At 45.6% G+C, this 15,205-nt stretch overlaps 1 protein-coding gene across 2 annotated transcripts in view; it reads left to right on the top strand.

The window, feature by feature from the left end:
• LOC147749087 (retinol dehydrogenase 16-like) overlaps positions 1 to 15,205 on the top strand; it is a 171,190-nt gene that overhangs the window by 135,661 nt on the left and 20,324 nt on the right. For both annotated transcript variants that reach the window (XM_086965996.1, XM_086966005.1), the window contains one exon: positions 7,941 to 8,266. In XM_086965996.1, coding sequence (XP_086822122.1) covers positions 7,951 to 8,266 — 316 coding nt within the window. In that variant the 5' untranslated portion in view covers positions 7,941 to 7,950. The remainder of the gene's footprint in view (positions 1 to 7,940; positions 8,267 to 15,205) is intronic.

Genomic DNA, 15,205 nt, shown 5'->3' with positions numbered 1-15,205 from the left:
AGACGGTTTGTTACTATTCCTTCTAAGTACCAGGACTTTGAGCTTTACTAATACTGTTGTTTTTGTTTTTCCATATGATGAAAGGTGATGCAGTAAGCTATACATGATGTCTCTATATGGTATATATAAATCTTTAATGTATTCTATCTCACCTGTACTATTACATGATTATGTGTCCCACATTCTAGAAGTGGCGGCACATATGTGTGGATGTCTGTACCATCAGGCTCTGGGTGCAGATGCTGACTGGCTCAGGTTTTTACATGTCTTGCTGCTCTGTCTGTGGGCTTGTTTATCTCAACGAATGCTTCTCTGCACTTTCTACATCACTCTCTTCATGCCCTCTTCTGAAGCATATGGCTACCACATGTGGTTCCCAATATCCCAGTAAGACATTCCGGATTTTCCATTTTGCCATAGATGTAGTGGTGAGTGGGTTCCACAGCTTAACTACATAGAGCATGGAGCCACCCCTCCTCCTGGACAATTGTCAATCACAATGCAAGTGGTGACAGGGGTACAAGATACGAATGCCAGTTGTTGCATTGCAAGTTTTTACACATCGTAAGTCATTACATTGTGGTCAAATATCATAGTGTATCTTTACATTGTGCATCAGGAGTTCTTTACTTTGCAGCTAAGTATCTGTGTTTTATATATATGTATACATGTTTATATATGTGTATATGTAGTTATATGCACATTTTATACACACATACACAGTCTACACATATATATATGTGTGTGTGTGTGTGAATAAATATATGATTTCCCATTTAATTGTAATTAATGTAATACAATTCTTCATAGTTCATCTATTTTACATTTTAAAATGTCCTCTAATAAAAAGATATACATTTTTATTTTTGATGTAATTAAGATTAAATAGATTAAATATATTATTATACAGGCACCCCTAAGCCTTAAAACTTCCTTTCTACCTCAATAGGCTACGAATTTCGACCCCTAAGACTTCCTTACTACCCCATAAACGAACCACCCCTAAGCCCTAAAAAGTCTTTACTACCCCTACTTACACCCCATACCTGAGCCCTTAAAGCTCCTTGGTAGCCCTTTGCAAAGCCCATCCAGGAGACTAAAAGCCCTTCTTATGCCATACATCATACCTATGTCTGAACCCAAAAACTCCTTCCTACACATTACCCACCCTTGAACCCTGTTGTCCTTACTATCCCTATACACTACCCAATGCTGAGCCCTAAAAAACGATTGCTACCCTTTTTTGAACTTTAAATACGTACAATCTTAAACTTATATTCTCATGTTTGTTTTAAATACATTATGTATTACTTTCAAAATTAAATATTTCAAAATACATTAACTTAAAAGTGAGTTATTTTACTTAAGTAGTACTTATCTATACTTCCAAATGAATTTAAATTACTATTAACATTTTAAGTGCCCAAGTTCGGGCGGCATTTGTGCTCTTCTGCATGGGGCGGACAGGCCTGGCCTATTCCGTTCCACATTTCTCTCCCCCCCCTGTTTCCCATTATCTTCCTCTGTTACCCTCTTCTTTTCTTTTACTTTTTCCTCCTTCCTCTTGTCCTCCTTGTGTTTTTTATGATAACTGTGAGAGGTGTTGCATGCCATGGTTTGTATATTGAATGGTGTGGTGACTGCACAGGTATGGGTGTTGGCGTTTGAGTGATGTAAACGATTGAAGTAGCTAGGGGGCGGTGGTGTGCAGCTGAATTTTTTTTTAAACTTTATTTATTAAGTTTGGCGTTATTCATCTCCAGTACAGTAAATCCAGCAAGGTACAAAATTACAGTATAATTGCTCTAGGTACAGAAGGATCCTCTTAACAATTCTAGCAATCGGTCAACAGCATAACAAGAACGAGGACCTTGCAATCCCCTACTGCCCCTTGCGGAGCCACTGTGTAGTTACATGTCTCTCAGCGCAAATAAACTCAATAAAAACTCCCTCCACCCCTCTACCCCCTCCCCCTGGTGTGCAGCTGGATGTTATCAAAGTGTGACTGGTGCCGACATGCCTCCTTACCCCCTGTCTACGTATTGTTGACTGAGAATGGTGCGATTTGTGGTCGGTCAGTGGTGCACAGTGATTGCAGTATTTTCTGTTCTCTTAGTCATTCCTTCTTGTTGCCTGCTTCCCTCCCCTTGTCGGGTGGGGGTGGACGACAGACGTGCATTTATTAAGATTGCTCTTTCGGGTGGGGCCTGTAGGTTTTGAAGATGATTAAGAAGGCACAAATTGTTTTTGTTGTGTTCACCCGGTGGGTGAGGTTCTTTTCCTTATTGTTTTGGTTCTTGGTGGCGGCGATGGCAGGGTGCATGGAAAAGCTATGGAACAGAAAGATCGGTCAATTTAAATTCATAACATGGAATGTTTCCAGGTGCAACTCTTTTGTGAAGCGCTACAGGGTGCAAACATATCTCCGTAGACATGGACCGCACGTAGCAATGTTGCAGGAGACACCTTTGTGGGACTCAGAGGTTCAAAAAATTCATCGAAGTGGAGAGTACAGGTGTTCTCTGCCACATATTCCACCTATACCCAGAGAGAGGTAATATGGGTGGCCCGACAGGTTCTCTTCTGCATTAGTGGCTTTTTCCAGCAGACATAGAGGGAAGATATGTTTTTGTGGATGGTTCCATGGATGGTGTGGAGGTCTGTCTACTGTACTTCTCTCCCCGAATGTGGATGATGGTGGGTTTTATCTGGACGTGGAGAAGCAATTACTTCCGTATGTTGGAGTGCCTCTATTGTGGGCCAGCTATGTTAACTGTTTGCTTGATGGTGCTCTGGATAGACACCCTCCAAGATTACACACTAAGCATAACATGATGGCTGCTTTGCGGGCAGTAATGGACTGCCTACACTGCACCAATGTGTGGTGTGCGACACACCCTGGAGTATAGGGCTACATGTATTACACACCCACATGTGCTGTTTATAGCAGGCTTGATCGGTTCCTGGTCTCTGATGAAGCAGCAGCTGCCGTTGCACAGACACGCACACTGGGGCGCTTCCTACTGGACCACGGCCGGTGCTAATGAAATGGGGGTTGGCTGGTGTCTGGCCGAGATCCCCCTATGGCGCCTCCATCCAGAGGTTCTTAAAGATACTGTATTCCTGGAAGAACTTAGGGAGGTAACCACAGGGGATTTTGATACTAATTTGCTTTCCACCACTAGTAGGGGGCTGGAGTGGGATGTGCTGAAGGTGGTGACATGAGGGGAGTGCCTGTTTAGAGGCATGAGGCGATGTTTGTAGAGGGAGCTTACTGAGGCAGAGGATGTATTGGCTGGATGGCAGGGCTCGGGACCCACGACAGAACCACACAGAGAGGCCCTACAGAAGACCAGCGGGTGGGGATATCTGGGACAGACTTTATTGCCTGACTAAGCGTGAATATTGCCAGTTGTTACATCAGGAGGGCGACAAGTCCAGGAGACTTCTGGTGTGGCTGCTGTAGCGGGAACGCCCACCCCGAATTATATTGATGGTCAGGCACCCCAGCGGGCTCGTAGTCACCACTCATCTGGTGTCAGTTCCCTTCTGCATGATCACTTGGTGGTGGTAGACAAGGAGGTCCCACATATCGACCCGGCTGAGATCGGGGTTTTAGAATGATCTAACGCTTCCACGCCTTACTGAGGTGCAGAGTGTTAGGCTTGAAGGGGCACTCTGACTCAAGGGTCTACAAGAAGCGGTGCAGAGCATGGCACGCTGTCGGGCCCAGGACCGGATGGTCTCCTGATGGAATTCTTCCAGACATTCGCTGACCCTGTGCTGCTTCACTTGCTAGAGACCCTCCAGGAGCCTAAACGTGTGGGTGTTATACCCCCATTTATGCAGGAAGACCAGGCTATCATGCTCCCCAAGCTGGTTAAAGACCTACTAGATTCTGGCTCCTTCCGCCCGATGTCTAGGCAAGCAGCAGTTGTCAAAATATTGTTCAAAGCATTGGCGATGTGTTTGGGCCGTTTGGTTACCCATTTGGTCCACGAGGAACAGTTTGGGTTCATGGTAGGCTGAGGGACACATATGAACTAGCGATGGCTCTCACATATGCTACATTCGTTGGCGGATTTAGATATGAGGGCAGCGGTGGTCGCTTTGGACATCAAAAAAGCATTTGATACTCTGCGCTGTTATTACCTATGGAACGTTTTGGGGAGGATGGGGTCTGGGCCAGGAGTTTATCTTTTGGATCGGTCTATTGCCAACCGATGGTCCGTGTTTGCAGTGGAGGTGTGTTTTCTGAAGTTATATCCTTATAGAAAGAGGAACAAGGCACAGCTGTCCATTGTCTCCACTCTTATTCGCTCTGGCAATGGAGCCACTGGAGAGCCGGCTGCGACAAGACATGGCCTAGTGGCAGTGGTGGCTCGCAGAGATAACGCTGTGGGGCAGTGAGGTGGGCGGGGCTGAGTGGGGGGGGGGGTAGTGGAGTCCCACATACGGCGGTAGATATTTAGTTATTTACGTTCACCTTTGCAGTCATATTTTGGACTCCACTACCCCCCCGCCATGCTGCGTTACCTCTATGAGGCGCCACTGCCCAGTGGGGTATCTTAGTGGGTGATCACACTCATGTTGTTTGATTATATGCTGACAATGTGCTGCTTTATGTTCACTATCCAGAGAGGGCAGTGCCTGCGCTTTTAGACCTGCTGTCCTCGTTTGGAGTGGTTTCGGGGTTGCACAATAACTGCCAGAAGTTGGTTATCTTCCCACTGGCGAGACTGGTCGTAGTGGATGCCGCAGTTCTCCGTGTTCCGGATGTCCGGTGTTAATGCATCCACTTTCGGTATTTGGGCATACAGGTTGCTCAAACAGCTCAGGCTCAGTATGCCTTGAGCATGGGAGTGGTCCTTGCTGGCTTAGAGGCTTCTATTCAGTTCTGGAATCACTTTCCTCTCTCTGGTTTGGGAAGGGTGGCCCTGAGCAAGATGGGTTTGCTTCCCTGATGCCTCTATGTTCTCCAGAACTCCTTCTGCTACATCCCGTGGGCTACTTTCACCACTAGGAATAGTCTTATGATTTCCCTGGTAGGGGCTGGTAAACACCACAGGGTGAAGTTAGAGGTCCTGAAGCTGGATATGGAATCAGGTGGCCTGGGCCTACCAGACCTGAGCCTCTATTATTTTGCATGGTTATTACAGGATGCAGCTCAGGTGTGTGCTGAGGGTCCGAACACTGAGAAGGCTTTATTGGCAGAGTGGGGTGTGGAGATGGACCGCCCAAGATGTCTAATGATGGGACGCAGACTCCTCTGAATTACCCGTTCATAATATAGGTCCTGTATGAGACACAGATTTGCCCTACTCAGACTTGTATTGGCTACACGCCTCAATGCAATACCCTGGACATCCCCCCGCTAGACAAATAAAGGGCTGATTTGAGTGAATGGGGCAAGGCTGAGGAGCGTCATTTATGCTTGGTTCTCACTGAGGAGAATGCAGAACACGACCTATAGAGCTGGGGGGATATGTTGGAGAGGCTGATGTCAAACGAGGAGCTAGGAGATGCAGCAATGGCACTTTCCCCTGGCTGCGGGAACCACCTTGCCTATATTGCCACCGGAGGTTAGTCCCTCGAATGTTTGACTGATGCCACATGGAGTTTGCTTGCGTGGAGTACGTGTGGAGGGGAGCTATCAGTGGAAACGCTGACAGTAAGAGTGGTTGTGATCCCCTGTAAGTGTCCTGCGGACTAAGCATGAGCGAATTTTGCGGATCTCGCGTTCGCGAATTTTGCGGATTTGCGGATTCGCAATCCGCAAAATCCACGAATTCCCGCGAATTTGCGGATTTTTTTTTTTTGTGTTCGCCTGTGTTTCTGCCACTTCGCGAGGGTTTTTACAATTTCGCAATTTGCGAACTTACCTGTCGGGTCGCAAGTATTGCGAACTTGTTGTTTCTACGTGTCCAGCCTGTTTGGGACACTCTTCTTCATCACTGCCACTCTCTGTCACCACTGCCACTCTCTGACTACTCATGCCACCCTCTGGCCCACCCATGCCACCCTCTGTTTCATCACCACACCCTCTGGTTGTCCAGTGTACATTATTTTCGGCAAAGCAAAGCACACCTTCCCTGCCTCAAGTGACCTGAATTAATTTGGGGCTGATTAATGTGTCACAGAATATTTTTTTAGCTGGCACCTGCTTCCTTAGTGCGCCCTGATTAGTGATCTTTTGCACTTGCTAAGTGCTTTCATTGTTGCAAAATTAGTTACAACACCTGCCCTGCCCCAACTGACAATAATGAATTAGGGGCTGATTAATGGATTTTAACTTCCAGCCTGGCTCCTGCTTGTCTCCCTTAGCTGTAATTCAGGACCTTTGTGGCATATGTGTAACTATTCTGAGGTTCAGAGCAGGGTCACATAATAGTTTCAACTGGCAACTGAACTCTGGAGGGGCCCCTCAGGAAGCACTACAGGAAATGGCTACTAATGATGAGCCTGAACTTTTGAACCTGGTAAGTAGTTACTTTCAGTTTTGCTAAGATCGTATTTCTGCAATTTTGCACTTATTCGCGGGGCGCGAACTCACGCGAACAGTGCGAGCAAAATCCGCTGCTCGCGGATTTGCGGATTTTGCGGGAGATTCGCAAATCTCGCGGATTGCGAATTTCCCGAAAATCCGCAAAATCCGCGAGCGGAACGGATTTTCCGCCCATGCCTACTGCGGACCTGCGTGGGACGGGGCTATGTGTGGCTGCCGGATATCACTGAGGTCCAGATAAATCATGGTCCTGTATCTGCAGGTTGAGTTGTTCAGTGCCTGATTCTCTATTCCTGCCCTGCAGACGAGCCCCTATCCAGGTATGACAGGTGTCTGCCCTAGAAGCCTAGGGGCATGGCTTATGTATATCCTGCCCCTGTTCCTTGCGCGGGTCTCCGGTGGGCGATAGCACCAGTTTCCACTTTGTCTCTGCCATTTTTATTGTTATTTTTTTTAACTTGGATGGTTCATTTCCAAAGGAATTGTACTGCATGTTAAAATGAAGATAAGTGTTCCATAATGTTGCTCCTGGGTTGAGAGTACCGACAGATTACCCCGTTTAATGTAAGAAGCTGCATCGGTAATCCGGATTGTATGATAATCCTTACTTTTTCTTTTCATTGCCCCATAACCTTGCGAGACAACATGTAATGTGCTTTTTTGTGCAATTTTGAATAAACGATACGTTAAAAAACATTGTAAGTGCCCTTACCTAACAATATATGTCACAGAATAAAAGCTTTGTTGTGAAGAAAAGACTACAGGTGAAATGACTGCGGTCTAATGACTCTTGATGTAGCGGTAACATACCACTATGCACATTATCTCAAATCTCCCAGTCCGAACACCATAGTCCAGTTAACAATCCCACTTAGCTTTAAAAGCTACGACTTACCTTGCTAGTGATACCTGCAAGTTAGTTTTGCACTTCTTGCCTCTTCAGCACATGTCTGACCTTAAACCAGTTACCACAGATTGGCTCTCTGGACAAGATCCACCACAAACTAGACCTCTTAATCTTCATCTACCAGTGTTAGGCTAACAAGGTGATGATTATAGCCCACAAAAACTCACATATGACAGAGCAGCAAGCAGTATTGAGGTCTGCGGAGGGTAAGGCTGGAAAGGGGATGGGATGGGACGGATGGAGCGGGTATATGTGTTTGCCAGTATGGCAGTATTATGGCTGTTCTTCAAAGAATGATTGAGGTGTACTCACAGACCTAGATATTGACATGGAGGTAGGGCAGATTCACCTACCCTCTTCCTCCTCTTGTATGTCTGTAAAAGGACTTTGGAAGAGCTCAACAGTAATCGCCATTTGATGCCATGTAAGTTTGAGCATGTCCTACTACTACTGAACATTTGTCCAGCTTGGGCAGGTCTCTTTGAATGTACCTCACTGTTGTTCTTTTCATTTCTTACTGTTTTACAGCCTGAAATTCATGATGTGGCTGTACCTGGCGGCCCTGCTGGGCCTGTACTGTCTCTATCGCTGGTACAGAGAGCAGCAGGTGGTTTCAAATCTCCCGGAAAAGTATGTGTTGATCACTGGCTGTGACACTGGCTTTGGGAACCAGCTGGCACGGCAGCTGGACCAGCGTGGTATGCGCGTGCTCGCCGCGTGCCTGACACAGAAGGGGGCGGAGCAGCTGCAAGGGGCCACTTCCCAAAGGTTGAAGACCGTCCTCCTGGATGTCACCAACAGCAAGAGCGTGGCTGCCATGGCACAGTGGGTGAAGGAACAAGTGGGAGACAGAGGTGAGGATAAAGAAACACTGGACTCGTTTCAGTAGGTCTCTCATGATCCTAGCTTCAGGCTATATTGTCTCAGAGTGGAGAGAACTGGTAACTGCTTTTACGTTTACGGACAATATAAGACAAGGCGATGATGCATGCCATCACTCAAGCCTGGCCAAGTTGCTACCTTTACTTTGTGTCCACAACATTCAAGATATTTCTTTTAGTCTCAATGGCCTTTTTAGGTCTGGCATTAGCTAAGACCTTTTTGGTTTTACTAAAATCATATGTATAACACACTTACTTAAAATGGCTTTCAGACAGCTCTTCATCCATTGGCCAGTTGTTGTGTCGTTCACATTTTGCTTCTGCCCACCACAGCGTAAGGTCAGTCTACTACAGCCATTGTCTAACTTCTCTTTAAGTGACAGTATTTTGCTCTTTAACAAGGAGCACATGTACACACACAAGGTAGTTCCCTTCGGTGCTAGTGTTTTTGTTTTTACTTTGATATTGCATTAGTGTTTCCATTGTGTTTAGCGCCTCTTGTAATAGCAAGACACTTACTCAAAGCTCTTCATACAGAGGACACAATCCAGGTTTATCAGTTCCTGTTGCCTGCTAATGCTGTCATAAATTCCTTTTAGAATAGCCTATATGTATCAAATTGCGTCCATTTGAAGCTGCTCTTTATAAAATGATCTTATTTTTTTGCATGCGTGCAATGAAGCAGGTCTTACTTGTATGTATTTTAATTGTGGACTACAGTTCTACTGGTAAACCAATTCAGTCTGTATGTCCTGCTTGTACGACATTCTAGTTTGCCATTCAGTGTTCTATCTGTCTATCTATCTATCTATCTGTCTATCTATCTATCTATCTATCTATCTATCTATCTATCTATCTATCTATCTATCTATCTATCTATCTATCTATCTCTGCCGTTTTTACCTATCTATCTCTGTCTATTTACCGGCCTGGCTAACTCTGCCTATCTACTTCTTTGTCTATCTCTGTCTACCGGTCTGTCCGTTTATCTCTGTCTACCTGTCTGTCCATTCATCTCTATCTGTCTTTCCATTCAAATCTATTTACCTGTTTGTCCAGTCATCTGTATCTCTTGTCCGTCCATTTATCTGTATCTACCTGTCTGTCCATTAATTTCTATCTGTCTGTCCCTTCATCTCTGTCTGTCTGGCCGTTCGTCTGTTTGTCTGTCTGCCTATCTATCTATCTTTTCCAGCCTCTCTATTTATATTCTTTTTAACGCTGTCTATTGGTAATAAAGATGTACAAAAATATTACAAAAAAAGAATTAGCAAAGGCTAGAGGCTGACAGCCAACGCCAAACCGATTGACTTTTTTGTTTAGGTCTGGTGTTAGCTAAGACGTTTTGATTTTACTAAAATTATGTGTGCAACATAGTTACATTTGGGGATTTTCAGCCATATTGTATCCATTAGTCTGTTCTTGTATCCATCACATTTTTCTTCAGTCCACTCCAGCATGCATCTCAGGGCCCACTTCAGCCACTGGCGGACTTCACTGCGAGTAACAGCATTTCAGAGGGAGCGCAATGTAGCTCCATTTAGTGCCAGTTCAGTGCTAGCATAAATGCTAGTAGAAGCTTGAACTATCAAGTTCTCAGGTGTCAGGTGCTGATTCAAAAAGGTGGGCTTACTGTGTATGGGGTAGAAGATGTTGTATAGCTGGGGCGTCCGGGAGACTTAGTATTTGGTGGGCTCCTCCCCTCTTTTCTTCTTTATTGGGAGTTACCCTTATGTGAGTTTTCTTGGGGCGACAGGCACGTTAGTGGGGGGGGAGGGCCGTAGCCTCTTCAACGTGCAGGGTGGGGGGGTTGGGGCCTGATTTTTCTTTCCCTTTTTTGTTTCTATGGCCTTTCTTCTTGTTCTTTCTCTCTTTTTTCTCTTTTTCTTCTTATCTATCTTGGGTCAGACGGGGGGTTGGGTTTGGTTCTTTCCGGGACGATTTTTGCGCTTTGCGTCTATGTTTTATCACATGGTTTATTGATTCTATGACCAAGATCTTGATTTTAATGCATAGTCACTGAATGATTGCATATTTTGCTTTTCCTTCCCTTTTCTACTACTGTTTGAGGGTGCATGTCCTGTCACGAATTTTCCCATGTAATAAGTGCCTTTCTATTCGTCGTTGTATCCTTTTATTGTTGCTGTAGAATGATCCCTCTAATATCCTACTATACTGTAGACAAGCTGGATTGCAACTCCTGAGGTGATATATTGATTGGGCGGGCGCTAATTGGGGCGACATGTACTTCTGCGCTTGTGTATCCTTATTGTAATGATTTACGCCAGTAATTTCATTACGATGCTTCATTTGTGGATATCCTTTTATGTGGCTCGCCCACTCAGCTACCCGGTCTGACTTTAGGACGATTCGTCAAAATTATAAAATGAAACCCTCTTTATCCTTTTCCTGTGGCTCCTTGCCAGTCCATCGTAGTGTTGCTATCTTTGTCATTCATTGCAGCGCAAGGTACCTTGGAAGGTTGTATATTGTCATAGCGGCCGGCCCGCAGTGGTTGTAGGCAGACGCTGTGTACTATGTTTACGATAAATAAAGGTTTTCAAAAACAAAAAACAAAAAAAAAAAAAGTGGGCTTATAATGCCTAGCAACTGGGCAGCTTACTAGGAGTGTTGAACATGACTTATACCAAGTTGCCATAAAGGTTTCCATCTGGATCTTACTAAAAATCTGTAAGGGCTCTGAAGTAGCAGGCCCAGAATGTAAGATTTCCGCAGCTTTAGGTCCAAACGATTCTGATGCTCTCTAGACTGCTATTGCAGTACATGAACTCTCATCTGAGAGGTGTGGAGCAACGGGGAGTCCAACTCTGTCTCTGTAGAAGTATTTAGGCCACCGGCATTCTAAATATCTAACTATAGGCCAGCATTAATGTAATGGGGGGAAGCAAATTGCTTGCCTCCTCACGGTCATTCTCATATTTGAGACCTGAATGGAGTCAGAATCCATCCAAACATGGCTTCTAGCATATGATAATACCAATGTCAACTGGCTGGGGTTCAGCCGAGGTTGAGGGCTTTGCATTGGAAATATTTTTATGTGACAAAGACCTTGTGGGTGCCAATGTCAGCTCCAGATCACAAATGGGCACCAGAGTGGAATCGTGTGTGGGAGCTGCTGGAGTCTGGGCCAGCAACCCGGTAGTTCTGATGAGACCTTCAGTGCAGGAGTAGAGACATTTCCTGGCACCGCCATGGAGGCCAGACAAGGGCAAAATTAGTTGAACCCGCTGGAAGAAGTCTAACTAGGGGTCCCTTTCACTCCAAGGGACTTCAATGCTTTCCAGAGGATGCAGTCATTGCCTTAAAGGTTGCAGCATGGCCTCTCTAAAGGCCTTATCTGCGGCATAATTACCAACGGGCTGTGGAACACAACCAATGCCAGGACCAGCCTTGAAACCGATTTGCAGTCGGACGACAACAGTGAATTTGGGCCCTTGGAGTGGTGGCTGCTTGTTTTCTCCCAGGAGCTAATGTCACGACACTGACATTTGTCCCACTTGGGCTTGTAGCCCGACTTGTCCCTCACTTAGTCTTCAACTTATGGGAAGAAGGCGGCCTGGAGTGTGACCTGGAATGAGAGTGGGCCCGCAACTTGGAGTAGGAAAGGGCTCGCTGTTTGGAGGGAAACCTACCTCACTTTTTGTGTTCAGCAATGTATAGCTTTTTTTCTTCCTTCCTGATTACCTTAAGGTAGATCAGGAAGCATTTGCCACATTACGTTGACTCATGCCCCGTACTGAAGACACCACAAGTAGACATTGTGTAGAGCCAAGCCCACACCTGCAGTCGTGACACAGTTTGAAGTCTGTAGCTTTTGGGAGGGACACTTAATATCACACTATCTTTTTTGCAAAACAAATGCAATTTTGGAACTGGTGAATCGGGGCAAAGTTGGGAGAGCAGCTCAAGAATCATGCTAAAGGGTGTGGAATGGAGAAAACTATATTGCACAGGAGAGGTGCCAGCATATGACTCCACACCAACACTTCTAGCGGTAGAACAAGGTTGTTGCACAGTCTCTTGGTGGGGTGTGGACCAATTGCTTTGAAAAAATTCCAGATCCAGTCTGGCACCTGGGAAATTCACAAGGGGAACAATCTACACTTGAAAGTATACATCAGAAACTAAAATTATTTTCCAAAATGTAATTGCCACCAACTTGCTGTGAGTTGGGCATGCCTTTTTAGGTTGAGCCTATAGCAGCGTGCATGCGCTGCATTAGGAAAAAGACCTCTCGGAGATGACCACAACTTTTCACACGCTCGTGCGTGTGGTTTTTTTTTTGGGCTGACAGCCTATTGGCCTTTGTGTGCGTCTTTCTAAGAAAGACAGCACGCAATTGGTCAAAGGCTGGTGCATGTTCCACCTTTGCTCAGCCCACGGCCTATTGTTTACGGTTATACGCACAGGCACCATCTGTTTTGAAATATTGTGCTCAGACGAGTGCACGATAATTCAAACCAGATGTCTTGCTGTGGCCCGAGCGCACCACTCGCGTGCTTGTTTTGGATGCCGACACCTCATGTTTCCCCGCTGCTCTACTTTTTTGGCGCTCACAGTCACAGGATCTCTGCTTCCACACTTCCCCGCTCTACGCATGCCGCCATACCCCAAGTGCTCTCAGCAGGATGACGATAAAACGCCCATCATTTGTATGGGTGTGTACGGTGTCTGTCTGCGTTTTTCATCTTCTGTGTGTTATTTTTGTTATCAGATTGGTGTACATGCCTTCTTTAGGGAGTGCGCAGTCTGTGTATTAAACATCACAGCGACTTGCCTTGTTGTGCTCTGATTAATCATTTATATGATGTCTTGTTCCCAACAGTCGTCAATGTCTTTGCGTGTTTAGACACAGCAAGTGCTTTTGTGCCAATACATACCAAACCTTCAACCTTGAATGAAATCCTTTGTCCCTGGAGTGTTTAGTCTTCAAAGGGCCCATCCCTGAAAAAGAAAACACATCATGTCAGCACGGAACACGATAGTCGAACTGGGTAGACGAGCATTGCTGATGAGTGCTGGCTAGATAGCACAGCTTTTCATACTAAGGAATGCTGTGATATTGACACTGAGTTAGAAAATAGTAACAAAAGTTTATTAAAGCGATATGAAACTGATCAACTGCTTTATCAAGTGCTCTACAAAGCCCAGGACAGTATTTTAAACATGGAGATGTCGAGTTCTCATTTTCAACCAGCTGACAATTGTACCTAATCTGGAATCTGTGAAATTGACTATAAAGAAAGCGAATTCTAGACTTCACACCTTACCCATCCTCCAACCTTTTGCAAAATTAGCCCTAGAAACCACGACTACCTAGGATTGTGTTGTGATGACATCAAAAACCCAGGAAGTCACAAAACAATTATCAAGGAATATATCCTGCTAATTAGTGCTTGTTTAAACCCCTAACAAATCAATTGCTTTCCTGCATTTACACTAAAGCGCTTTGGTTTCCCTACAGCACAGCCTCGCAGCGCTTACCATGTTTCACATTGTTCTGTGATTCCTCTAGTTTCACTAGTGTTGATTTCCCCTCAAAGTCCTCTCGGGTTGAGCCGCTACTTAAGATGTAAAGTCCAGCACAGGGTGCGGAAAGGCCACGAAGGCTGCTCGTCAGAAATAGAAGTGAGTTGATGTGAAGACAAGCCCTGTCCCTGTGACAAGAGTTCTGACTACAGCTGTTACTCCAGTAATCATTAATCAGATTCATGTTTAATGGAAGGGGAGGAGATTGTAGCGCTATGCGAGCCATCCCTCGGCTCACAAACTGCAAATCCATAAACTAAGACAGCCTTTGAATTTTGGCTACGTGTTTGGTTTCATAACATATGTCTTACAAGGTGCGCCATAAAGATATTGATTATTGTAAAACTGTGCCCAGCTTTTCGTTTCCATATATATGGTTAAAGGCATTCGAGTTCATACATCAATGCAAAAAATACAAGATTGTTTACCTTAATTGTAATACTTTCAGTATCAAACGTTTGTTTTTAAAGCACACTTTAGCCTGAATTGGAACCAGAAACGCTATCCATCTTGTGTGCTTGTTTATTTTCACACCTAAGGAGAAATAGTTAACCCTGGGCGTAGTGGGCGTAGTGGGGCTTTGCGGAGCTACGTGAAGTGGGCGAGAAACTACGCCCACCTCTGCACTCCGCGTAGCCCCACTACGCACCGCAGGCCTCCCTCCCTCCCGCCCTCCCTAAATACTTTAATTTAAATGTGTGAAAGAATTAAAAGGCACTTACCTTGCCCGCCGCTGCCCGCCGCGTCTCCGGGGCACCCTCTCTTCATCACCGCCGTCTTGGGTACTAATGCGCATGCGCGGCCGCCCGTGCATGCGCATTAGTACCCAAGACGGCAGCGATGAAGAGAGCGAGCCCCGGGGACGCGGCGGGCAGCAGCGGGCAAGGTAAGTGCCTTTTAATTCTTTCACACATTTAAATTAAAGTATTTAGGGAGGGCGAGAGGGAGGCGGGTGGCGGCCAGCTACGCGCCGTCTGCGGAGCGTGCGTAGTGCCGAATTCTACGCCTGCGACGCAAAATGCGTAGAAGCTGGCACTAAGCACACTCCGTGCACGGAGCGTAGCTGCCCGCCCACCCTTAGAAATAGTCTTCTTCCGCCTCAAAATTATTTCAGTTCAGCACTTCTGCCATCTCAGGTCATGTACTGCAAAGAGCCGCTGAACTATTTCCTCTGAGAAAACTTTACTTGGATCAGATTAAAACATCAGAGAATTAAGCTAAGTAAGTAGGGCATGGTAGACAGCTGCGGCTGGGAACCCATTGGGCTCAAATAAATGGGTATCACCAGTTTAACAAGCATTAAAAATGTAATAGGTCTCGCCTTTTATTAAGTTAAAGCCATTTGCTTTGCTATACAATTCC

This window comes from Lissotriton vulgaris, chromosome 1_1, assembly GCF_964263255.1.
Source record: "Lissotriton vulgaris chromosome 1_1, aLisVul1.2, whole genome shotgun sequence".
Classification (NCBI taxonomy): Eukaryota; Metazoa; Chordata; class Amphibia; order Caudata; family Salamandridae; genus Lissotriton; species Lissotriton vulgaris.
Note: the sequence above shows the minus strand (reverse complement) of the source record. Positions and strands in the feature narration are given on the sequence as shown.